The sequence below is a fragment of the Pteropus medius genome, unplaced genomic scaffold (genome assembly GCF_902729225.1).
Source record: "Pteropus medius unplaced genomic scaffold, Ma_sr-lr_union100, whole genome shotgun sequence".
In the NCBI taxonomy this organism is placed as follows: domain Eukaryota; kingdom Metazoa; phylum Chordata; class Mammalia; order Chiroptera; family Pteropodidae; genus Pteropus; species Pteropus medius.
In genome coordinates this window covers 24,184,751-24,211,321 of record NW_024351730.1, presented here as the reverse complement: position 1 = coordinate 24,211,321, position 26,571 = coordinate 24,184,751, and the positions used below count along the sequence as shown (strand labels likewise).

At 39.5% G+C, this 26,571-nt stretch overlaps 1 protein-coding gene across 2 annotated transcripts; it reads left to right on the top strand.

The window, feature by feature from the left end:
- NAAA (N-acylethanolamine acid amidase) lies at nt 1-22,278 on the top strand. Of its 2 annotated transcripts, none has more exons than XM_039845482.1 (11): nt 1-294; nt 890-1,054; nt 3,191-3,317; nt 6,477-6,567; nt 11,484-11,560; nt 13,362-13,534; nt 13,683-13,745; nt 14,479-14,545; nt 14,946-14,974; nt 18,193-18,270; nt 21,976-22,278. In XM_039845482.1, exons 1-10 carry the CDS (start codon nt 68-70, stop codon nt 18,266-18,268), a joined length of 1,095 nt encoding a protein of 364 aa, XP_039701416.1. In that variant the 5' UTR covers nt 1-67; the 3' UTR covers nt 18,269-18,270; nt 21,976-22,278. The 2 variants fall into 2 exon arrangements, with proteins under 2 accessions (XP_039701416.1, XP_039701417.1); XM_039845483.1 differs by having other exon boundaries at nt 18,193-18,274.
- Nucleotides 22,279-26,571: the final 4,293 nt, after the last annotated feature.

Sequence of the window (26,571 nt, the reverse complement as noted above, 5' to 3'; positions counted from 1 at the left end):
CCTTCCGAGTCCCCGGGCGCCGGCCGTGGCTGCAGCGGTCCTCGTTGCGGCCGCCGGAGAGCGAGTCATGCAAGCCGCGGTCCCGGCTGCGCGCCCGGCGCTGGCGCTGCTGCTGCTGCTGCTGCTGCCGCTGCCGTCTTTGGCCGGGACCGGGATGTCGACCGCCGCCGCCGCGCCCCCAGCCCCCCGGCTCTTCAACGTGAGCCTGGACGTCGCGCCCGAGCTGCGCTGGCTGCCGGTGCTGCAGCACTTTGACCTGGACTTCTTGCGCGCCGCCATGGCGCACATCCTCGGGTGAGCGCGGGCGCGTGGTGAGGAAATGCGGGGACACGGCGCCCCGGCCGAGGGCGGGGAACGCGCACGCGCGCGGCCCGGCGTGCTGCAACCGAGATTCTTGACACAGCCTCAGTCACAGCCTTGCTCTCCACCCCATCCCCCAGCCTCGGGTGCGGGCAGGTTGGCGGGCACCAGAACTGGCATTTGCTGCTGCTATAGGCAGCGTAGAGGTTTGGGCTGGTCCCGCCCTGACTGGTTTGGCGTTCAGATTCGGTGTCACCGGTGGCACGCCCGTCCTCGACACATTCCAGGTCGAGGTGGCGCTCGGTTGTTGCCCCGGTCGGTCAGCTACTTGCAGGCCTCTCGGCCCCCAGCTCGCCCCTTTGGGGACCACGCTCGCTCACCCTTCCTCCGTCTGTGGAAGTTTTCTTTTTCCCTCCTGGAGGCTACGGTTTGGGTGATGCGCGGCCTGGGCTGTCAGCTGTCAGGAGAAGGGAGGCACCGAGCACGCACCACTAAGGATGAGAGCCTTAGGTCAGCCACCAGAGACACACACACTCCACCCCTCCAACCTCTCAGCAGCTCAAACACCCTCGTGACTTTTCGTTTCTAGGTATAATGTCCCCAAGTGGGTTCACGCGGTGATCCGAACGGCGGTCGGGGAGCTGGAGCGCCTCCTGCCCCAGCCCTTCATCGACGAGATCCGCGGCATGTGCGACGTCCTGAACCTCAGCCTAGCCGACTGCGTTCTGGTCAACCTGGCCTACGAGTCCACCGCGTGAGTGCCCCACGCAGGGCCTTTCCAGGGACTCCTGCCACCACTGAGCGAGAGCAGACGTGTTTTCAATGTGATGAAAACAGGGCAGTGACTGGGCTGCACAGACCTCCAGCGCTTCCTCTTTGCTTCTGTGGGTAAATCTGAGCAGCATATCACATGTGGGTTTTGAGAAGGGAAGCAGCTTCTCTGACCTCAAAGCCGAACTTTTTCTCTACCTGAAACCCCTTTTTCTCCCTCCACCAATCCAGGTAGCATCCCACTTTTGAAATTCTGCTCGATATGTACTTTTCCAGGAAGTTTTTGGAATTAACCCCATGCATCTGGACCATTTAGTTAACCCAGTGACCCGCCCGCCTTATAATGCTGGGTCCTGCCAGCACTTATTTGTCCCCCTGCCAGCACTTTCACGTTTGTCGTAGCTAGTAATTCTGACTCCTCTTTTCCAGCTGTTCCCTCTGGAGCTGCAGTCAAAGGGGACACTATTCTGGGTAATAAGGCCAGCCAATATTTGGTGCGCTGAGTGGGCATGGTAAAATGTGGCACACAGTTGTGAAAGCAGTATGGAATGTATGGTTGATCCCAGGCAAATCGCTGGAGGAGCCTGAAGTCTCTATTGTCTCAGTAACAAGTGCTGGAATTAATAGAGGTTTGGCTTGATTTCTGCCTTAAGAATTTACTATTTTGCTACCAGACCAGCCTCATCTAATAACATCTTGTAGATACTTACAGCTTCTGGCTGCCAAAAGATAATGAAAAAAAGTTCTGGGGATAATGAAACTTTACTGTCCTCCCACCCCCATTTTCCCAGAGTTTGTAGACAGAGTAGATTAAAATGCACTGTGACTGCCTTTTTCTTTAGGAAAATGTGTTCAGTCACAGAGAAGACACAAACTTGTTAAACTGGTTTTCAATTGAACTAAGTTAATTTTGCCATCCCTCATCTCTACTCTTATCTCTTTCCTATTCTGACATATAGCTTTCTCAATGAAAAAAAAAAATCAGTTCTCATTTTCATTTTTACCTTCTTTTGTTGGAGTCACTATATTCAAGCAGATTGGAGTAAAAGTTCTAGTAAGAATATTCTCACTTTTGGTATTCTAATATTTTGATATAAAGGTATATATTGAATCGCCTGACGACACTAAGCACCATTGATCTCCACTAGCATTAACAAAGGAAGTGTTTTATTCTCATTTCTTTTTTTGAGTCAAAAGGAAAGTTTCTTAGAAAAGAAGTAATGCTCCACAGAGTGTAGTCTCCTGTCAGAGGAGGAGACCACACTCTTATTTCTGATCGCTTTTGGAATCAGGGTAAAACTAGCAACCCTATATGGAGCCTGCTGTGTTGCAGGCACTGGAGATGTATTACCTGTTATGATGTGGAAACGAAGCCTCAGAGGGGACAACTTGCTGTGCATGCTGAGGGGTCAGAGCTGCTACTGGAAGCACATGTATCTCCAGTGCACTACAGTGCCTATCCCAAAGCAAGCTGGCTCCTGTTTGTCCTGAGAATATGGACATTTATATATCTTAACAAACTTCTTTCTGTTTTCCTCTAACTACTTCGCTCTGGCTGAGAGTTTTAAAAGGATCCTTTTCTCTTATTAGCTCTGCAAAGAGCTCTAAGGGGCACAGGACAAGTGCCAAGCCCCTAAAGAGTTGACCATTTGTCCAAGGAGACAAAATGAAATATTTGTGGAACAGAATGGTTTAGTGCCATTATACTTGCTCTGAGGAATTCGTGGAAGAGAGAGGTGAGCTTGAGCTAGCTTTGAATGATGCGCTAAATAGACTACACACTGCTACACAGAGGAATAAACAAAGTTCAGTCCTAGCTGAGCCCAGAATAAGTCAATTTCAGAGTTAGATTTAGGATGAAATTCTCCTTCAGTACGTTTCTGATGCCATATGTGCCTAGGGCAAAGGTCCGGTAACAGTGAACACTGATGAGTTGTGTCCAGTTGTGTTTTCATTTCGAATTGTGAATCCATATTCTCAAGGATTATGTAGCATACAAGTCCACTGTAAGGAAGAATAACTTTTACTTTAAGCACTTATCTTAAAAATGAAAAACTAAATTTCCTTTTTCTTATTTTTCTCATTCAATTCCTATTGGACCTTCTTCCCTTTTTCTCAGATTCTGCACCAGTATTGTGGCTCAAGACTCTAGAGGCCACATTTACCATGGCCGGAATCTGGATTATCCATTTGGGGATTTCTTACGCAAATTGACTGTGGATGTGCAATTCTTAAAGAATGGGCAGGTATAGTTTCTACAGCATAAGATTCAGAAATGAAAAAAAAACAACCACCACCACCACCACAACAACAAAAAACCCATCAAATTCATGGAAAACCAAAACTAGAAGACTAGAAGAGAGGTTTATATCAATTATACATATAGAAAGAAGCATGATTTATTATTATTAAGCGTTTACTTAAAGAAGTCAATCCATTTTCTTTAGGGAAATCTCTATGAGAATATGATCAGTTGTTCACTTATGATGTCAAGTCAGCTCTTTCCTCTGCTTTCCTGTTCCAGTTGCTTCTGAAATAGGGAAGGGCTCTGAAGTGTAATGGCTAGGAACACCCAACACCCAGGTCTGACAGTCCTGGGTTTGAATCCTCCTTCTGTCATTTCCTTCCTTTGTGAACCTGGAAATCACTTAAATCCATTTTATAGACTACAGCTCAGAGTGGTTAATAATTACATTATAGAGATAGTTATAAGGGTTAAGTGAAATAATCTATACAAAGCATGTGGTGATGTTTGATAAACAGTGGCCAAATAATAAATGGTCCTTTGTATGATTGACTGACACTCCTCTTACGTATAATCTCTAAAAAAAAATTATACTTAGATCATTTTATTTTCATCATAGGTCCTTTAAAAGTATAATCTAATATGTACTATTGTCACATTTCTGTGTAAACATTTAGAGAGACAGCATTAACCATTGAGTGCACAAGCATGTTATTGCCGTGAAACAGAATAGACATTGCAAAAGCCAGATTTAGGCTTTGAAGGATGTTGTTTAACGACAAAGACTATATTTCACTTGTTGTTTGCATTTAGGGGTTGAGTCACAAATATTCAGAAGTCATTTAGTCATCTGCTTTTACAAACAAAAACTTATTCTCATAAAAAGTTTAAACAACACATATTTAAAGTGGAAGTTTCTCCTTTCCCAGTTTCATTCCTTTTCTTCACTATTAACAATTTGAATATAGCTGAAGAATTTCTTCAAAAATGGTTTAAGTAGCAACAAGGACAGAATATAAATGCCTGATAAATTTTGAAAGGTAAACTGCTAAAATGTTGCAATTATTACCTTATACTTTTCTCCATTATCTACAATGAACAAACATTCTTTTAAACAAAGGAATAAATGCAATAAAAATACATTATTTCGACCGTTTTCTCTGGAACTCACCCTGAGAGTTTTTACTTCATTATCTCTGTTTATCTTGGGGCTCCCATGAGAAATAGCCTATTAGTGTGGCTTTACTCTCAGTGCTCAGGTTATTATTACCAAATTTAAGAATTTACACTTGAGTATTGTCTTTCTGCTGAGGGCTTATGGCTAATACATTGTTATGATAAATTAAGAACAGGTTATCCATAAGATAATTAATCTCGTGTTCATAAATTTACAAATATTTTCATATATAGAACTTCATTTAATCCTCACAGCAACCCTGTGAGGCAGGTACAAGGCAACATTTTATCTCATTTTCCAGATGAAGGGGCTGGCCCTTTCAGAGACTAACTGGCCCCAAATCACATGAGGTATTGTGGCAGAGGACCAAACCCAGGCTTTAGCCTCCTAATACCTTTCTTCTCAAAACTCAGCTTTAGCTATAATTTAGTCTCCTGCTGCACCTAAGGGTTTGTTTATGTTACCTGGCCTGGCAGAGACAATTGGAAAGCACAGACATTTAGAAATAAAAAGTTTTCCAGAGCTACAAGAGAAAATACCTCATAAATTATATCTTATAATTATTTATAATTATATATTATAAAATTTCTTGGAAACTACAATGTGATTTTGATTTTCGATTTTCACAACTTTAATTTGCTCAGCTCTTCAAGACTGACACTAACACGAGGGTCAGTGTATCATGCGAAGGAAGTGACCATGTGATTACATTTTTTTTTCATATAATTACATTTTGTAAAGGCTTTAGTAGCAAAGTAGAATTATTCCCACTTTGCTGCCATGAATGGAAATGGGGAGAATTCACGGAAGGCCCTCAGTGAGTCTAGGGGAAGAGGTCATTTATAAAACAAAGGCCACCCCATTTTTCCCTTCTAATTTAGCTATCTCAAATTATTTCACAACTAGATGAGGTGGTAGACATCAATAATTTAATGAAAAATGTGGCTGATTTAAGATTAAGTTTTTAAGATTAAGGAAAAATATTAACCTAGGCCTGCTGATTTTTCAAACTATAAAATTATTGAACAGTATGACCCGGGTACTGTTCTGAATACCTCTTTAAAAAACGAAAGCTGGTATCTGAAATAATTGACAGAGTTTGGTTCCTCTCCTCAGGGTAATATAGTGGTATGCTGCAACCATTGGCGTTTATGGCCTTAATTTAAAGTGGGAGTGATCCCTATGACTCATGGGATAATCATGAGGATTAAATGAGAGGTATACGTAAAATGATTTTTCAAATATTTAAATTTTAAATATGATTATTACAGATAAACAGTCTCATTTGTTTCTCCTTCACAGAGCTTATAAGATGCATGATATTTATCCCTTATAATCAAGTCAACACAAGTTTTTAAATTGGAGCCCACGTGCTACTTCTAGGATGAAGCTTCTTAACCTTCTTCGTGTGGGAACCCCTTTGATGAAGATTGTTTATCCCTTCTCAGAATAATGTTTTATAATACATAAAATAAAATACATGGGATTACAAAGGAAACCCATTATGCTGAAATACAGCCATTTCATATTTTTTTCTTAACACATTAAGTAGTAAAATTTAGCAGTGGCTCTAATAACTACCATAATTTTAGGGTAGTGATAAGTGTGAATGGCATTTCAAGTTATGTATGTATAGCAAGCATATCAAGATATATATGATACCATTATGTACATGACAATATTTGCAATTTCTGCTGGTGACAGAACCACTATGACAACATAATCTATTGCATGCATTCATTATAGAAGGAGTGAAATTTCAGTTAGAGGTTGATGAAAATAAAGACATGCCCTTTTTACCCCCTTTCAAGGTCCACTGAATTCTATCCAAAGTTTAACTTTCCAGAAGGCTATTTTAGAGTTTTTATTCCATTATGTTAGAACTTATAAGAAAATAAATCTATAAAATTGTGGGGCAAAACAGGTGATTTTCATGTATATTTGGTTGGAATAATAAAATGATACCTTATTTCTTGATTTCAGATTGCCTTTACAGGAACCACTTTTGTTGGCTATGTAGGATTATGGACTGGTCAGAGTCCACACAAGTTTACAATTTCCGGCGATGAACGAGGTAATCGAAGTGAACTCCCAAGCATTTTTAGCCATGTCCTTGTTTAGTTTTATCCACGTACTTCATCCACTCACCCAACAGAACACAGAAGAACACCTACAATACTACAAGGGGGGAGACAGGCAGTGTGCGTGTGAGCGATGAAGGTGTTTGCAGGTAGTGATAAGTGCTACCAAGAAAGTAAAACAGGAAGATATGCTAGAGAATGAAGAAGGGTGGGTGACTACTACAGCTAGAGGGTCAAGGAAGGCCTGATCCAGGAACCAGGTCTACAGAAGCTGGAGGAAGACCATTGCTGATGGATTCCGGAAATAAAAGATGGTAGTGTGGTTACAACATGGAGGAAGGAGGAAGTGACATGAGAGGTGGAGAGGAAGGCTGAGGCCATGGTGAGGGTCAAGGTGAAGAGTTGGATTTTAAGCACAGCAGAAGCCCTTAAGGATTTTAGGCCAGTGAGTGAACAGATCTGATTTATATTTTTAACTGTCACTCTAGCTGCTCTTTAGAGACTGAACTGTGCTGGGTTAAGATGGAAAGAGAAGACTGGAAGCTATTGCAATAATCTAGGAGCTATATGATGGCATTATATAGGCAAGATCTGTAAAGCACTTTACAGTTTACTATGCACTTTTTCATAAGTTTTCTCATTAGAGCCTCACAACAGTCCTGTTAGATATGCAAGGCTGGTATCATTAACCCCATTCATTCTTCAGAGGAGGAAACTAAGGCTATGAGAGGAAATGACAGCTAGTATGTGGGGGCCATGATTGTCACATTGATCTGGGTCCTGGCTCAACTGCTCTGTTTGTTAAACAGCCCCACTGACATCTGTCAAATCTTAGGGGACATCAGCTAGCTCCATAATATATGGGGAATCCAGAGATAACTGAACTCTTGTCTCTGTCCTCAGGAACTTATGCTGAGTGAAGGAGAAGTGTTGGTCTTCTGAATCCCTGATTGACTTCATGTTGTTGTTCCCTTCGGTTAGGTTTATTCTTACCTTTTTATATAAATAAGGCTTTGCCAGGAAGATGCTGGTTGAGTATATCTCAGTGTCCATAGTAGTCAGTTCTTTATCCTAACGTATTTCTTCAATATTTTCTCAAATGTCGGTTATGAGTGAGACTGGATTTCAGCCAATGGTACTCAAACCACAGCATGGCAGTTTTTAAGATTTTACACAGAATGTCTGTAATTTTATTTAAAAGATGAGCTTTGTTTCCATTATTTTGTGACTCAAATTGTTTAACAAACTGATTAGTAGAACCTAAGATATGAGCAGTTTAAAAATAACTGAGTTATTCTGTAACATACACATTTAATTAAATACTGTGAAATGGCTTTTAAAAAAACTTTTAAAGCTTTTTAAAACGTTATTTTAATGAAAACTAGTTATATTTTAGTCTGCTAAGATTGAATTAAAATACCTGAACACTAAGGTAACAACACCTCTTGGTTAATGGAAATAAGTTATTTAATTAAGTTTCTGGGTATTAATGGAAAGTGCCAACACTGCCTCTGACTACTCTAGGAAAGGAAAGGGTATGACATGGGGAGAACTAACTAAAGGCACAGAGTATGGGGAAGCTTCACTAACCATCTGGTGGTTACAATCTCAGACTCCAGAGCTAGCCAGCCTTGGTTTATATCTTGATGCTGTAACTCGCTAGTGGGGCGACCTTGATCAGGGTGTTTAACCTGTCTGTACTTCAGTTTCCTCATCTGGAAAGCAGGGATAATCGCTGCTATGAGGATGAAATGAGTTCATGTATGTGGTGTACTCAGAGCAATGCCTGCTACAAAGTATGGGCTGTGGGAGCATTTGTTGTTATTGTCACATCTCTAGGTCTGACCTCCTCTGAGCCCCAGGTTGGAACACCCAACCACCTTCTCAGCATCTCTACTTTCATATCTACTAAGTAGCTGACATTTAACATGCTTAAGCAGATCTCTTGCCTTTTTCATTTCCCATTTCCTTGTCCTCACTTTACCTCCACCCAAATCTGTTCCTCTCTTGGTTTTCCGTGTTTCAGGAAATGGCACTTTTCAACTGATTGTACCAGGAGAATTCTTTGACCCCTCACTCTCTGAGTCTTGTCAGCTCTACCACCAAAACTAGACTGTCCCTGTCCACTCTGTCTACCTCCATCACTAGGCTAGCTGCCATCGCACCTGTACTGCTGTAGTTGCTGTCCATCCGGTCTACCTGCTTCTCACCCGCCTATAATTCTTTCTCTACCTAGCAGCTAGGATGATCAGGCTGTTCCCCTGTTTAAAACCTACAGTGATTTTTTATTTCACTTATAACAAATCCAAAGTTTTGACTCTGACCTCAAAACTACACGATCACCTCCTGTACCTTGTTTTACACCTGTCTTCTCCCTCCCTCCACCTGCACCTCACCAGCATTCTTTCTTTTTCTGACATCCGCCAAGCTTGTGCCTGCCGTACGTAGGTCCTGAAACCCATGCCTTCTGTCTGGAATAGTCTACTCATCTTAGCTCAAACATCCACAGTTCAGAGGGGCTGTCCTTACATTCCTCTTGAAAGGAATCCTCTCTTATCACTCACAATTACATTATTCTGTTTTATTTTCTTTATTACAGTTGCCCAAATCTTGTTTGTCTAATGGTACTGTTGACTGAGGACAAAGAGTCAGGAGGCTTTGCTAGAATTAAATGGCAAAGATTTATGCAAGGGTCTTAGGGTTTGTAAACCAGATACACCACTAGGTAATACCCAGACACTTCTGAAAAAGAGAGAAAAGCTAGGCGTTCTTATAGAAAAAAGTACATTCTTGAGAAAAAGTAGTCTTCATTTTCAGCCTCTGGGTTGATCTGGGATGGTAGTCTTCCAGATGTCCGGGTCCTGGGTAATGGATGTCGGGCTGTCTGGACATGTGGACATTCTTTCCTAAGTTCTTCATGGGGTTATTTACAGGATTTATCTATTTCTCCAGGCATTGATACACTACTGAAAAGTTCAAAAGTATCCCAGTTTGGTTTCAGAAATTCAGTAATAATGCAGCTTGACGATGGTGACTCCATTTCATTTCTTCATTCTCCTCAGTACACTAGTTTCTTCTGTTGACTTTGAAATCCCAAGGGTCTGGACCAAGTCAGGATATGGCACTGTTTCGTGAAAAGGCTGTATATGCAAAGTGGCCCCAAAAGCCAAAGGAGGCGAGAGGCCAGAGAACGAAGCAGACAAATCCAGCTTGTGGGTTTAAAGAGTTTTAACAGAGAACTTACCTCCTAAGATATAGACTTACATACTCCAATAGGAATGTGGAGATAATTGAGGAAAACAAAGAGACCAGATACTGGGGGCTCTGGCACCAGGGCAAGTTAAAAATAAACATTGAGAGGGCCTACACATTTCAGAGTCCACCTAGGAAAAGGGGACCGGGGCCAAGCGTTTAGGTGGATTAGTTTTAAAGTAGAGTCAGCTTTTCAAGACAGAGTCAGCTATCTCTGTGCAGGCACATAATAGATGTTCAATGCTTGTTTCTTGAATGAAAATTATTCTTTGGGAATAAAATTACAGAGACTTTTAAAGATGTTGAAAGTAATTTTGGGGAATGATTGTAAATTTGTATTTTTAAAAAATATGAGCCTGTAGTCTACAGCCATGCCATCCTGAACAAGCCCAATCCTGCCTCATCTTGGAAACTAAGCAGGGTTAAGCCTGGTTAGTTCTTGAATGGGAGACCACCTAGGAAGACCAGGTGCTGTAGGCGTAAAAAATAAACAATACAGGATTGTAAGCCGACAAGGTCCTTGCAATCTGTGAGGTCAACCAAGGGTTGCCTCGCCAAAAAAAATTTAAAAATATATATAAAAAATACGAGCCCATAGGTGAAATTCAGACATGGTAGTTATTTGTATTGGGTTATTTGTTTTTTTAGGTTAGTTTTGGATTCATCAGTTAGGCTCTTAATTTTTGGTTTGAAAATATGGTCACTGTGAATAAAGGGGTTGCATCCTAGATAGGTAAGTAGGTCAGTCAGTAGGTGGATAGATGATAGATAGATAGATAGATAGATAGATAGATAGATAGATAGATAGATAGATTTTTTTAAATCTCAAATAGTAGGCCTCTCTGTTCAGAGTCTGGTTGTCATGTGAAATGGCTGTGATTGCAGTAAATATGATCTTAATGTGTACTTTGCTCTAATAACTTGATTCTACTTAGTTTTTGTATTAAGAAAAATTCTTGTTTCTAGTATGTGTTGTTTTAAATTTTTGTCTTTATCTTCTTTACTTGACAAAATTTACTCTCTGTTCTAATCTACTGTCTATTATTCTGATGTGTGTGAATGAATAAAAATATCAGTTATCACACACACACACAAAAATATATATATGAGCCCAAATCAAACTTAAGTTCTGAAAGATATGTATTCTCTACAGTCTTCCTAATGATTACCAAGCCACTTCTCTTGATAGCTACACAATTTTATTTCGCCTGGAGGAGTTAATAGAGGGATTTCCTCCAACATACTTATCGTTTCCAAGCACTAAAGATTCTGTGTATGTGTGTCACACGCACACACACGCACACGCACACACAACTCAGAATCTCAGAATCTTTGGTGCCTGGAAACAATGATTTTTAAAATATATATATGAATATATATAAATATATAAATATTTATTATAAAATATAAATAAATATAAATATGTATAAATATATAAATATATGTGTATATATATAAAATATATATATAACATGTTTTTATGGTTACTATGAAATTTGGGCTTCATCTTCAAACACTGGATGCTGGTAAAATCAGCCTTTATCCATTATCCTTTCTTCTCCATCAGCTTGCATTATGGGAAAAAAACAAGACTTAAAAAATGCTACTTGAGCAGCAATTTGTGTATATACTTATTGTTTCTTCCTTAACTTGGCAGACAAAGGCTGGTGGTGGGAGAATGTGATCGCTGCCTTTTTTCAGAGACACTCTCCGATCAGCTGGCTTATCCGCACTGTGAGTATATTGACCATTGAGCCCACCTCACCCTAACTTCATCTTCTAAACTGTGTTCATGCTGTGATGCTCTGTCATTTCACAATGTCGTTTTATGAAGAAGCATCTAAAGGTTTGCAAAATGCATATCAACCTTTTTGATAATAAGTATCAAAAATAAAACGACACTACTTAAAGTGGTAAGCACAGATTTCAATGTTGCAATAGGGCAGTTTTGGGGCTATTATGAATAAGCTGCTCTAGAAATTCTTGCATACTCCTTTCGTAAACATATGTATCTATTTCTGTTGGGTAAGTACTTAAGAGTGGAATTGCTGGGCCACAAGGTTGAGGTATATTTAGTCGAGGTATATAAATAAATAAATGTCATACATTCATCTATTTAAAGGATGCAACTTACTTGTTTTTAGTATATTCACAGAGTTATACAACCATCACCACAATTGATTTTAGAACATTTTCATTCCCCTAAGAAGAAAGTCTGTACCCATTAGCAGTCACTGTCCATTTCCTCCATTTCCTGAGATAAACAGATAAGGTACATGTCTCGCCGCCGTGACTTTGTGCTTGGGTGAAATAAGTCAGCACGGCCTTCAGTATTTCTTCCTGATGTTCTTTTGCTTTTTTTTTTTTTTTCTCATATAATTCTGTTAGCGGCAATGACTTCTTTGCTAGTAGTTGGGGGATGGTATAGGTGATGTAATTTAAAAAATGTGTTATCACTCCTGTTGCCTCACTATAATTTTGCTGAGTTCAGAACAAACTAACTCAAGTTTAAATCCCTAATGCAATATGTATAAAGCAGGGAAAAGTGCACATGACCCTGCTGTGGGCTGATTGTTCATGGTGCCGAATGATGGCGCCTTTGCGGACAGTAGTATTTTGAATTGTTCTTTTGTTTGACCCTATCCCCACCCTGCCCTTGACACAGTGCCTGAGCAGTGTTCAGGATGAGTGAGCAGAAAATTTCTTCTTTCGTGGTAGAAGAGTGACTGTGCAGGTACAAGTTGGAGGGTCAGGTCCTCTACTGCAGGATGTCCACGAGCAGATCAGCTTGAGGGAGGAGCACATTTGGAAGCTGAAGATTTAGAAAGTAATCCCTAAATATCCACACCACAGACCTTTGGAAGGCTTCGTGAACCCGTGGGGGTAACTGATCACCAGTTAAGCTCACTGCTCTAATGTAGCATGCTCTCTTTCATCTCCAAGCATTTGCCAAACTGTTCCACTGAACTAGAACCTTCTTCCCCACCCCACTCCCAACCCTGAAACCACCACTTTCACCAGTCTAACTTCTGTTTCTCTCTTTGGCCTCAGCTCACACAATACCTCCCTGAGATGCCTCCTCGATGCCCTGCTATGACTTCTACAGCATCTTTTTCCGTAGAAGTTTGAGAAAAACAAGGCTGGGTCAGTTGTACTTAGTGCTTTCTCCCTACACCTAGCACACAGTAGGTACTCAAGAAATATCTGCTGAAAGAACGAATAAGTGAGGGAACATGGGAGTTCTTTGTGAGGATAACCTGCTTAGGTTGCACACAGTCCATATTTGGTGAGCTGGGCTAGAAATTGTGCACAGTTCTTTCCTTTTATGAGAAAAATCCTACTGCTGTTGGCCTCCCACTGAGGTTTCTTCCATTTCAGGAGCCCTGGTGGCAAGAGGATGAGGTCAGAGCAGTTCAAGATTCTAGCCATGGTTTAATATATCAGGAGATTTTGCTTTAGACCACTTGTCCATCAATTGGTGTATACAACTGCCATGTTATAATGATGCTAAATGCAGGTTTGTCTTTCTCTTCAGACCCTGAGTGAATCAGAAAACTTTGATGCAGCTGTTTACAGATTGTCCAAGACTCCTCTTATTGCTGATGTGTATTATATTGTTGGTGGCACGTCCCCTCAGGAGGGAGTGGTCATCACAAGGAACAGAGGTGGCCCAATGGACATTTGGCCTCTAGATCCTTTAAATGGAGCGTGAGTAGAATGAAAGACTCGGGTCATTTTGTATCAATAATCTTTTTTTAATTGAAAAACCTGGAGGTATTTTTAATTGTTATGTATTTCTTCTGTAGCTGTGTCCCCAGTGATACTGGATAAGACAAGGTAGTGTGCTCTGTTGTAGGTGGTTCCGAGTTGAGACAAATTATGACCACTGGAAGCCAGTGCCTAAGAAAGACGACCGAAGGTAGGCCTCTGTACACTTTCCCATTTGCAGAGTTTTCAGGAGAATGTGTCCCTCCTATTATGGGAACTGGAGAGGTTGACAGGTGCTATTCCCTCTCAGAAATTATACCTGGGCCCCCTCTGCCAGGCCAGGATGGGAGAGTGTAGTATGTGGTGGAGAACATGGGGCAGAGCCTCCTGGCAGCTGGTTGGGTGTTGGGAGGGTAAAGCTGGCCTGGCCTCAGGATCAGGAGCCCTAGCTTCCACCACCAGTTCTGCTAATGACTCACTGGGTGGCCTCTTGGGCCTCTGTTCACCAATCTATAAAAGGAAAGGATAGAGAAAGATTCATCGTTTTCTGTGTAAGACCTTTTTGGAAGGAGAACATATTTCTCATACTTAAATAAACAAACTAGTTGGGGACTTTCTTTGCCTCGTCTAACTTTAAAACGTCTAGAATTATGTCAGTGTGTCCCTGAAGAGCAGATATTACCCCGTGTTTGGTGGCACCTATTCAATGCTGCAGTGATACATTCTGACGCGCCCGGCTTCCCTGAGCACTTGGGTCCAATGGGCCTGACTGTTGAATTAATTCTGCCATGGGGGTCTGGAACTAGGGAGGAAACATAGTTGGGGGCCAGAATCTGTTTTGAGGAAAATGAGGCTAGGCCTTGCATTGAGTCTCCTAAAAGGAGAGCTGGTGGGATTCAGGACTTCCTGAAGCACCAAGTGACCTTTGACCGTTGTCCTCACAGAACACCTGCCATCAAAGCCCTTAATGCCACGGGCCAGGCGAACCTCAGTCTGGAGACGCTCTTCCAGGTAACTTGCATCGTGATGTCAGTTTTTGTCCAGTTGTTTGGTGTCTTTGCTGATAGTGATTACAAAAAATTCTCTGAAATCAAGCAAATGTGGTAGATGAAAATGTTAGAGTAAAAGTTTTACCTGGTTGAAAACATTTTTCAAAAAAGTCAGATGACATTTTCTGAACTTGTTTCTGTACAGGTTAAAGTACCCACATTCACCTAAGTTTTTCTGCATTAGAAAAGGGCTCAGTTGTAATATATGTTCATTGTTTCAAAGGAGAAGGGATTCAACAGTCTTAACTCTGTCACTCCCAGATATGCTAAAGTGTTAAGTGGTTTTATTCTTCCTATTGATATTCTACATGCACTTCTTCTCCATTTTAATGGTCTTTGTAATATGATTTTTTCTTCTGCAGGTTTTGTCAGTGTTTCCGGTTTATAACAAGTAAGTGACACCTGTTCACATCTGTTCATACACAGTGGGCTCACACACTCTTTGCCTCAGTGGGGATCTAAGGACCCTTGAAGCGAGCTTTCTAGGTGCTATGAAAACAGCAACGAATGAAACAAAGCCTCTGCCTTCATGGGACTAGCATTCTACTGGCCCAGGAGGGGCAGATAAACAAACATAGCGTAAGTCAGGTGAGAAGTCCATGAAAAAAAAACGAAAGCGACGTTTTCATCCTAAATCATCCTGATAGCTGGGGTCTGCCATCGCTGGTTGGGAGCTCCTTAATTTCACTGTTGGAGCTAAACTTTAGACACCTTTGGTTTTCCTCTGTCTTCCTGGGGGGTTTCTGCCACCTCACAGATAATTCAGTACCTAAGTTACTGCATTAGTTATCGTTTATCCTTGATAGTGGCTTCTCAGGTCTACGGCCTGGGGTTTTACCCACATACTTTTCTAAAGTGAAGTGGCTACCACTGCAACAGGAAACTTAGTTAAATTTGAGAGGCAGCTGTCACAGGAAACTCTGAAGGTCCATTGTCACCATCACAGCAAGACTGGGCCAACAGCCCGCTCTTCACCTCAAGGGGCCTGACTGCCTTATCCACACCTGCAATCAGCTCATTAGGAGTGCTGGCATCTTTTTTGGCTTAGTGTGGTAAGGTTTAATTTACGAAAATAAAAGAAGAAGCATCTGCAAGTCAATACAGAGTTATATCTTCTTTTTAATAAATTCGCAAACTCAGCATTTCCTAGGTTCATCATTCTCACTTCTGCTTTCTCCAAGGCAGGAACGTTGAAATGGTGTTCTTCAAGAAATAGCCTAATGCAGATAAAACCTGTAAAGTGATTTTTAGTTTCAAATACCCAATTGATTTTATTTTTCTTTGAAATGGCCCTCTTTTACACAGACACAAAATAGCAGTTTTCTTGATGGCCTCCAGGATAACTTTTGTATATGAGTGCTTTAAGATTCTTAGGTATAATAACATCTTCAAAACTGGTGTTATACTTTTTACTTTTGAACAATAATTTCAAAATAATTCTTCCAAAGTTGTTTCTTTAAGTATGGCCTGATAAAAAGACTAATGCTAAAAAAAATTATTCCATAAACAATATTCTAACAGCCAAACCCAGAAAAAACTATTTTACCACTCTACCAAATGAGTTATTTGGGTAAGAAGTGGTATTCAGTAGCATGCTAGTAAACTATCTCTTTGGTGGAGTGAGGGGAGCAAAAATCAAAAAACTCTCCTTATTTGTAGCATTTATTGGGCTTCCATGGTGTAAATATTCCTACCTGGCCTATTTCAAGCTTACAATTGGCTTGTGAACTTCCTACGTATTTAACACTTGGCTGTCACCAGCCTGTAGAAGCCACCTCCAACTGCACACTCGACTGTGCCCCTTCCAGTAGAGCACAGTTTTGCCCTTTAATATTCATTTTAAAAATGGGGGTTAAAAACTTATTTTTGTTTTATTTTAGTTTTAAAAATAATTCTATAAATGATTATATCTTTTGAAACTTATAATAAGATAGTTACTATATTTATTTTAATAAAGAATTTTCCATGCTGTGAATAGCCCTTATGATTTTATTTTAGATTTTATTTTTTATTTTTTATTCTTTAATGTCACCACATAGTTGACCCCTTTTACCCCACCTACTTCTCCCAGCCATTATCATTTTAAATAGCTGCATCATAGCTGTTTGAATGTAGTGTCATTGAGTTAAGCATTCTCCAGTTGTTAGCTATTCCTTTATTAAAACTCTGAAATAAGCACATTTGTGCATTCCTCCCCGCCCCCCCTCCCCCTACCCCCCTACTTATGGGTTATTTCCCTGGCTGAATTCCCAGATGTGGGGTTACTTGAGTTAAAGGCTGTGAATGTATAAGTGGCATATGAAATGTTTTGTCAAAACAGAATCGTTAGAAATTATAAACAGTTTACAGGGTAACATTTTTCTCTATTGTATAATTGAAAACCAAGAGGAACTACATTTAAATGATAATCACCATTGAGCTAGATTTAACACGGATCCTTCTCAAGTCCTTTACATGTCGTGATTCCGTCAACTAAGGCTGTTCAGTGTGTGAGGTTAATAGAAATGTCTGAACAGAAGCAGTTAGCTCTATGCTGCTCCCTTGTGCTGTGCTACAAAATTACATTCACCTACAATAGAATTCCATCTTGTGCTGTGGCTAAAAGCAGAGGAAATTTAACACAGTGATGGAGAATAGAACTATGACTAAAGTAAGTAATCAGCCAAGGCCTTTATTCAGAGAACTTCCATTACATTTGGATGAGCTCTGCACATGCTCATAGTGCTGTTTTCAGCTAGGTGTATGATTCAGCTGCGGGGCCCAGGGTCACTAATTCTGCCTCTTCCTCAACAACACAGTTCTAGATGCTTTGAATGTGCATCACAACTGGTGTCCAGGACAAGTGGCAGATGAAAGCAGTGAAGGGATGGGACCTGTGTGCGTGTGTGTGTATGTGTGTGTGCATGTGCTCAAGTTGTTCAGGTCTCCTAATAAATGACATTGTACTTTTCATCCTTAGATCGGGCAAGTGGGCCCCCTGTCTTGATTCCTGAGCTCTAGAGGCCCCACTCTTGCCTTCCTCTGACCCTCCCTTGATATAAGAAATCCACTGGGCCAGGGACATTTGCCCGCCCAGTCTGACCCAAGTACCCAGGACCCGGGAATTCTCAGCCTGAACAGCATCAAGTCCATTTCCAGAGCCCAAGCGGTCCACTTCCCTGGGTGGGTGTTTTCCTGATGGTGGTGTGCACCCATTGCGGACATCCTGTGCCTGGTGGGTGGCCAAGGAATGGCTGTTTGCTGAGGACCATTCATGAAGCCTATATGTGAGGGCTGAGGTGTCCACATGTGTGCCAGCTGTAGGGTAGGGCAGAGCAAGGAGTGAGGGCCAATGACTCTCCCTCACTGCCATAGTATAGAACTCTGAGGAGTCTGAGAATTTTAAATTTGAACTTGGCATTCCACAGTATTGTCAAAATAGTAGGGAAGAGCACTTTGAGTGTGCGGTCACTTGAATTATAAATTTTAAATATTCTGACATATAGAGGCCTCCATTTATATTCTTGTCCAAGTTCCCAAGTATTAAAGAAGGGCTTGGTAATTTTTTTTTTCTCTTTGGAATATTAGGGAAAATTATGTATATATAAAAATTCCTCTCATTATTTTCAGCTACACAGTTTATACTACAGTAATGAGTGCTGCCAACCCAGACAAGTACATGACGAGAATCAGAAACCTGGGTTAAAAGTAAGTAAGTGGAAGAGTGAATTTACCTGCGCTATGAAAGGTTTGATAAAGTTTATTTTGCGGGGGGCAGGGGTGTGTATGTGTGTGTGCTAGTATTTCTCACAGAAGATGGTAATATCCTTAACATTTTTACATATAGAATATTTTCAGACAGCATTTGGCACATGATTGTCATTTACGTCAGATTAATGTTACTATTAGGTATTTATTTTGAATTGTGTTTATGAGAGCTAATCTTCCGGTGCCCAGTGCACTTTGTTCCGTATTAAAACCTACTCTCAGAGCAAAGTGTTGTATCTTAACTTACATGGACAGGGAAATATCTGGTGAGACTTATGTGTTCCCAGAGTAAGTGAGGCAGGCTCAGCACCTTTGCAACATGAGGAGACAGATACTGAAGGCACAGGACAATTACAGAATTTATCTTAAGCATCAGTAAGCCCATAGATGAGAGGGAAGACCTGAAGAAAAAACCGGAGTCTTTTGTTATTCCTGAAAACTTCGAGGCAGCCACCTGCTGATTGGCCATCTTCCTGATCGAGTTTGTAAACATGGCCTGATGTTTCTATCATTTACTTATCGTGGGAATGTTACAAATCTGTGTTTGAAGTAAGTGGATTTATTTTTTCTTCCCTTACAGATAGTTTTTTAAAGTCTTGAAGAGATACATTTTAAAAAATAAAGCGAAAGGATTGTATTATTTTATAAGGAATATAGGCTCCTTCCTCATTAAACTTTTCAACTGGGGGCGGAGGAGGGAACAGAAATATCACTTTGGAGCTGGTTTTGGTAAAATGAGTAACAAGCGTCTTGCATTCCTTTCCTTCATGGTTTTCCTTGCTCCTCTCTAAGCTTCAACTATCTTGTCTTCCAACAGCTCAAAGATAATTGGTCTCGGAGGTCAAACCATACCCAGGCTTCTCACCATAGCATAGCTATGTTGTCATACCTCAGCTTATAAAGAATTGAGCTCTTTGTTTATTATGAAGTGTTTCTAGAAGAGTCTGAGGGAAAAGATTCTTGTAAAAGAAATGGAGAGCTCTCATTTGCAAAGAGTCTTTTTGAATGTTTGTTAGTCTAACCTTTGATCATGTATTTCCATGTGATAGGATTCCATGTTATTTTTTATGTTTCTAATGTTTTTTAAAAACCCGATATACCTCCCTTTTCTAAATAGCTACTTTCTTACCGCTTTTTGAAAACAATATGAAACGAAATTCTTTCTGATGGTCATTTGTCACTAGTTAATAAAATGTTGACAAAGATGTTAGTGAAGAAAATTTTAACAATTTCCAAGATATTTAGTGCTATGTTCTCCCTACATCCTTACCCCCGAAGTCATGTAGGTAGGAACAGCTGTCCCCAGGTAACAGCTCTCATAGGTGTTATGTTAAATGTCAGGATTCAGAGTGCACGGATGCTTTGTAGAATTTGAATTTATGTGTATATGAAAGAAACTTCTTTGAGGATGAAGTCAGAAAAGCTGAAAGTCTGAGAAATGGAGTTGATTGGATGTTCTTGTTTAGCATAGCAGAAGAATGAAGGAAAATGCAATGTCTGGAGTAAATGTTAGCCAAGCACAGGTCATTTCTGCACACTATTCCTGCCTCTCTTGTGGCCCCAAATATTCATGTTTCTTCTTGGACAGTGTTGGATCAATGTTATTAAAATTCCATCATCCAATGCCCTTTTAAAAATCAAATCTCAATAGTAGTTTACTGTCACCAGACGTGTTATACTATGAGGGACACTAGAAATTTCTACTCATTAGTCACATGCCATTCTTCTTTTCTTAGAAATTATCCTGTGGTTTTTGGATGGAAATTTGGGGAATACCCTAATTTTAACCAGGTGAAGCAAAGCCCGTGAGAGCTTTTAAGCAGGACAGTCATTTAAGTAATCTAAATCTCTGGTTATTTTTTAGATCTTTGTCTTTTCTGCCATGTGGTTTCACTACGATATGTCTAAATGTCGATTTCTTTCTGTTTAGCTTGCTTGGGATTTGTTGTGCTGTCTACATTTCAAATGTATTTCTTCTATTCAGTTTTGGAAAATGCTCAGTTATTTTCTCTCTAAGAACTGCTCTTGTACATTCTCTTGGGTCTTCTCCTGAACTCTAAATATGTGTGTGATTTCTTCTCTACCCTGTGTCTCTTAGCCCTTCTGGAATTTTCGGGGGGAAAAAGTGAGAGAGGTGGATTTCTCTCTCAATGATGTATTCCAGGGAATTTTTAAAATATTTCTTTTCTATAAATCAATATTTCTTCAATGAATTTATTGAGTTTTTATTTATTTATTTTTAAAATTTATTTAAATTAGTTTCAATTATACAGTACATTGGTAAGACATCTATATAATTCATAAAACGATCTCCCCAATTGCTCCTTCCCTTCTCTGGCCCTCCACCTAGCTATCATATTAATGCTAATTGCATTCGAATTTATTGAGTTTTTAATATCAAGGGTAATATTTTTATTTTAGATGAATTGGTCAGTACTTTTTCAAACCTGCCAATATTTTTTTTAGCATTTTGTTCCTTGTTTTGATATCCTTTGTTAAGCTTCTTATCACTTATACTTATTTTATATCCTACTTATAAATTCCATCATCAAGTCCTTGGGTGTCTGATTTTGCTGTTTGTTTTTGCTGACTCTCCCATATGGAGGTTTGCATAGTGTTTTTTAATTTTGGATTGTGAACTCTTGTTCCTCTGGAAATTCCGGAGGCCCGGGTTGATGGCACACCCCCCAGAGAGGATGTGTGTTTGTTAATTTTTCAGCTTGTGGTTGCTTAGAACACTCAGGTAGCATAAATTAAAGCCTCAATTTTATATTGTACAGGGCAGATGTATTGTTACAAATTCACAAAGAACCCCACTCCCTGCACAGGCTGAGACATTTTAACTCTTCATCCTGTATGCACTCAAGTCCTTGTCCCTTTCTCCTCCAACTTCCGAGGCAGTTGTCAAAGAACCTGAGGTTCTAAGTTACTGGCACCAGCAAATGCCCTCAGAGCCACCACAGTTTCAGTGCCAGTGTACCTTCCAAGTTTCCTCTTTATTTCCTATTCCCTCTTTACTCCCTTTTGTTTCTCTGATTTTACTTCCTTACTTGCAAACTCAACTAAACATTATGCATTTAAGAAAGATGTTTGTTTACCAATTCTAGGAGTTATGTAGAGGGAATGTTTTTTCAGGATATTTATCTCTCCAAAGTATCTGGAAATCAAAGAACTGTATGAGTGATTTTTTTTTTTCAAGTTCATTCTGTGTGAGGTATGGAGAGTGCATTGGAGGGAGCTAATAAGTGAAAAGTGAAAACTAGTTAGATTGATGTTATAGTAGCATAGATATGAACTTAGATGGATTGTAGGATGTGAAAACATTCCAAATATCCATCACAGATGAATGGATAAAGAAAATGTATGTGTGTGTGTGTGTGTGTGTGTATGTGTGTGTGTATTTTTTTTTTAAAAGAAGGAAATCCTGTCATATGTGAGAACATGGATGAACCTTAAGGAAGTTATGCTAAATGAAATAAGCCAGTCACAGAAGGACAAATACTACATGATTCCACTTATACGAGGTTGATGGAGTTCAGGACACTCTACCCCAAAATATGGCACCTTGGCATATTGAGTATTTTAAGCAGAAGGAGGAAGATCACTCTGACCTATTCTTCTTTTTATCCTTCTTCCCTAAAACAGGTCATAAAATCCTCGTGCAAGAGGTAGCTACTCTATACCTGGAGAAAAGGAGCATCCTTAACCTCCAAGGACAAAGGGACATCAAGAAGAATCCGAACAAAGAGGCCTTGCTGAGTTTTTCCCCATTTACAATTACCTCATACTCCTTAAACTGTGGTGTTCCTCCAGGACTGTGTGCTCTTCATCTAACATAGCATAAAATACTCAGGACTAATTGTTTCTTCAGGTCTTTATTTCTTTATGAAGGCTCCTGTGTCACATAAAACTTATATTAAATAAACTTGTATGCTTTTCTCCTTTTAATCTATCTTTGTCAGTTTAATTTTAAGGCTTAGCTAGGGACCCTAAGAGAGTCGAGGAAAACTTTTTCCTCCTTCACATGTTATCTAAAATAGTCAGATTAGAAACCCGGGCCTAGGGAGAAGGGGAAATGGGAAGTTGCTATTCAACAGGTATACAGTTTCAGTTATGCAAGATAAGTTCTAGAGATCTACCTTACAACATAGTGCCTACAGTTCACAGTACTGTATTGTACACTTAAAAAGTTATTAAGAGGGTAGAGCTCAGTTGAGTGTTATCACAATACAATTTTTTTAAAAGCAAAAAAAAACTTTTTTAATAAAATAATCAAGATGGCTTGGTGATTGCTTAGGAGATGGAGTTTATTTTTAAAATATCCAATTTTTAAAAAGTAATATATACCAATAAAAATAAATCAAGTAGTACATAGTATAATCTTTTGCCTCTCTTCCCCACTCATAGCTAGCACTCTCCAGCAGTGCCCCCTAGAGATAACTGCTGTCTGTATTCGTCAAGATTTTTTAGGCATATATGTTTTAAAATGTAGACTTTATTTTTATTCACGTATGGTGAGGCCAACATCAGGAGGCAATCGCCATTGAAAAGATAGTTTATGACTCACGGTTTCCAAGGGGAGTGGGGCACACCATGCCCGCAGGGGGCAACATCCAGCTTGGTCACAGGCAGAGAGATGGAGAAACTGTGTGCAAGAGCCTTTTTGAGGTTTTTGAGGGAAGAAATGTGTGGCCACAAGAGTTAAGCATGCTAAACAGGTCCAGGATTGGCTAATTTGAAAATTTCCTGGGCTCCAGAGTGTAGGAACCTCTGCTAGCTGTCTGATTTTGGTCTTGGGGTGATTAGGGCAGAGCAATAGTTGCCCTGAGTATAACAGCCCCTAAAAAGGCACTGGACCAGTTGGTTGCATATGAAAATCCTTTGCCATCTCTAGGATCAGCTAACCCTGAGAGGGGCAGTCCTTGTCTGATCAGAGAGGTCCCAAGATGTCAAAGGATCAATATGGAAACTAGAAAATGTGGTTTACACAATATACATTTTTTAAAAAATTGAAGTTAGTTTATATATATATATTTCAGCAGCTTACCTTTTTCACATAAAAATTTAAGCGTCTTTTCATGACAGAGGATATTGATCTACTTTAAAAAAAGACTATGCAGTATTCCCCCATATGTATGTATAATAACTTGTTTAACCATTCTACAATTTTTAAACTTTTAAGTTGTTTCTAATATTTTATGATAAAAAATAATATGGTCATAAAAATTCTTATATACATTTTTGTGTGATATTTAGTTTTATAAGGTACTTAAAAGTGGAATTTCTAGACCAAAAGGTTTACGTATTATAAATTTGTAATTTAATAAAGTAAATACATTATTTAATGTCACAATTAAAAGTTAATCTAGTTTAATTTCAAGAAAATGAAACAATTTACATTCTCACTAGTAGTATATGGAGAGGGCCCTTTTTCTCATATTCTCAATAATATAGGATTTTATCAGTCTTCTAACTGATAAAATTTGTAGAAAAAGTATTAGTAGTCAACTACTAATAAAAAACAAACTGAAGATAGCAGAGTTGAGCAGCGGAAGTGTGCTGGGCCCACAAAAAGTGTGAAAATATTAATATCAGACAAAAGAAAGGCAAAAAGGATTTTAAAGGGCAGAGTGATATTTTATTTTGATAAGTTATTCTCTACCAAGAAAATAGCCATAAACTTTCATATATTATAATTATATAATTGCCAGCGGCAATTCATATGATTTAATCTAATAATTAGTCATAAATATAAAAATAAATTGCTAAATCTGTTCTTACCATTTCACTATCACTTCAAGAAATTTTCTTTCAAAGATGAGCAGCTCAGGAAAAACAAATAAGGATAAAGAAGATTTGAAAAACAACAAACTTGACCTACTAAATACATGTAAGTAAATAGAGTATAAATTTCTTTGTAAATTCTCATGGAATATTTAGTACCTACCAGCACACACATGAGCATCTTAGATTTATTGAAACAGTAAGTTGTCTGTGAATAGTGATTAACAACAGTTTAGGTTATATCCTAGGGGAAAAAGTATCCATAGTAGGAGTAAACAAGAAAGGGCAGGATGTTTCAATCACGTTTTGCAAACAGAGAAAAGCCAGATGCCAGGGAAAATGCCTTGGCCTCCTGTGTGGCTTCAGTGAGGATCCCTCGTGCTGTCTCTGGGGACTTGCTGCCTTGTCAGCATTCTATTTCTGGGTTAAGGAGCTCAGGCTTCTCAGACGTGACTGGAGAAACACAGCCTCCTAATCTGGGAGAGTAAGAAGACTTAGAACACTGGACAGGAGGGAGTGAGTGGTGGAGAAATTGTCGTCAGGAGCTGGGCCTGCATGTGAGGGAAATACCCGACTATGCGGTCTCCCCTTGCAAATCCTCTTGAAGGCCTGATCTGAGGTCAGGGGGTGCCTACTGCCATGAGGTAGGGAGCCCTGACTTGGCCAGGCTGTGGATAACATCATTGCCATTCTGGGAGAAGGTATGGCAAACTAGGCCTGCATCTTATTTATTGGACTCTAGATCTGGAAGAAATCATATCAGCCTGGGATTTCTCAGCCAACTCTGAAGACAGGATGGGTATCACACCTGTGCGTTAAAGTGGTTCCTGCCCTATTGTGTTCCTTGGTAAAAAACACCGAAGGTAAGAGCTTTCTTTCTAGCCTGAAGTATAGAAATGGGTGAGATCATGAGGGCAACAAACATGTTTTCACATAGGAAATAAATACGTTTTATTGGGCGACAGAGGTCAGAATTCCCCTTTTTTATCTCACTGACTCACCCAGGGAGGGTCTTTGTTTGCATGTTTCAGGGTCTTCAAGTCCTGAGTAATGAATCTTCATTCCATTTTTGGGGTTCACTTAGTGGCCAAATAAATACCTACATTTTTTAGATGAATATGTCAGATATGGATGATGCTAAGTCAAACCCTAGAAGGACAAGGAGTCTCACCCATTTGGTGTAGATGTGTTAGTTATCTGAGAAGCCAGCTCAGCTGGATACTCACCAGCAGGAGAAGCATTTAGTCATTACCAAAAGGTGCTGAACAGTTCAACAATATGAGGCTACATCAAGCTAATTTTTCATGTTTGATCTTATTAAGTTTTTACTGTTTTAGTTTTTGCTTTGAGAATTATTTTATTTCTCCTTTCTATTCATTTTTCTTAGTGACTTCTAGAACATTCTCTGCTGGTCTGTAGATGATGTCACTTCTCTTAAGGCAGCTAAATGTGATATCTATTTCATCAAAGTCATCTTCTAATTTCTTATATGCAAAAGTTTTTGAAAAATATAATTTATTGATTTTTAATTATAAAAGTTACAGTAGAACTATATAAATTAAAAATGAAAATTTCTCACCTAATCACATTAAATAATCACTATGAACGGTTTGGTAAATGCACTTTGATTATATATTTATGACTTTTTTATATTGATGAGATTACTTGAAGCATACTGTTCAGCAAGTTGCTTTGCTTCATGTAACCATGTATCTTGGGAATATATTTGTACTATTACATATAGACTTGCCTTGTTCTTTTTCATGCTGATCATGGCTAAATACTATTCCATTGTTTTTAATGTACCTTGATGTATTTTGTCAGTTCTGATCAATATTTAAAGTGCTTTTTATTTTGGGGGGAGACAATTTTTAAGAGATTTCTGAGAGTGTCACTCAAGAAGTTCCTCATTTATGTTTTTCAGGATAATGACAAACATTTGCAAAGTACTCCTCATATATAAACTTATTTCACTCTCGTAATAACCCTGTAATGGAGTTACCATGATCCATACACAACAGAGAAACAGAAGAGGCCATGGAGCCCCAAGGCAATGATCCTATGCACCTATGCTTTACAGTGATAGCTGGATGCCTTTTTCCTCTTTCCCATGATATAGAAAGCACATCTTTTCTGTCTTTGGGGACTCAGAGTTAGTTACAAGTAGATATGCTGCCCAATGGGAGACTTTATTTCTTTCATTCGTAAAGTTTGCTTCGAATCATTTATCAGCTCATGATAGTTATTACTTCTACTGTAGCAGTGTCATATTTCTACTTTCAACACTTTTTATAGGGTAGATGATTTAACAAGGTTGTCTTATTCTGCCACTGTATTTGAATTTATAAACTTATGAGGAACAAGGTAACTGAAGGGTAAAAGAAGACTTACGTAATTACAGTTCTTGACCCAGCAATAATCAGTATCCATCCCATTAATTTATGCCTGTATTAGCTC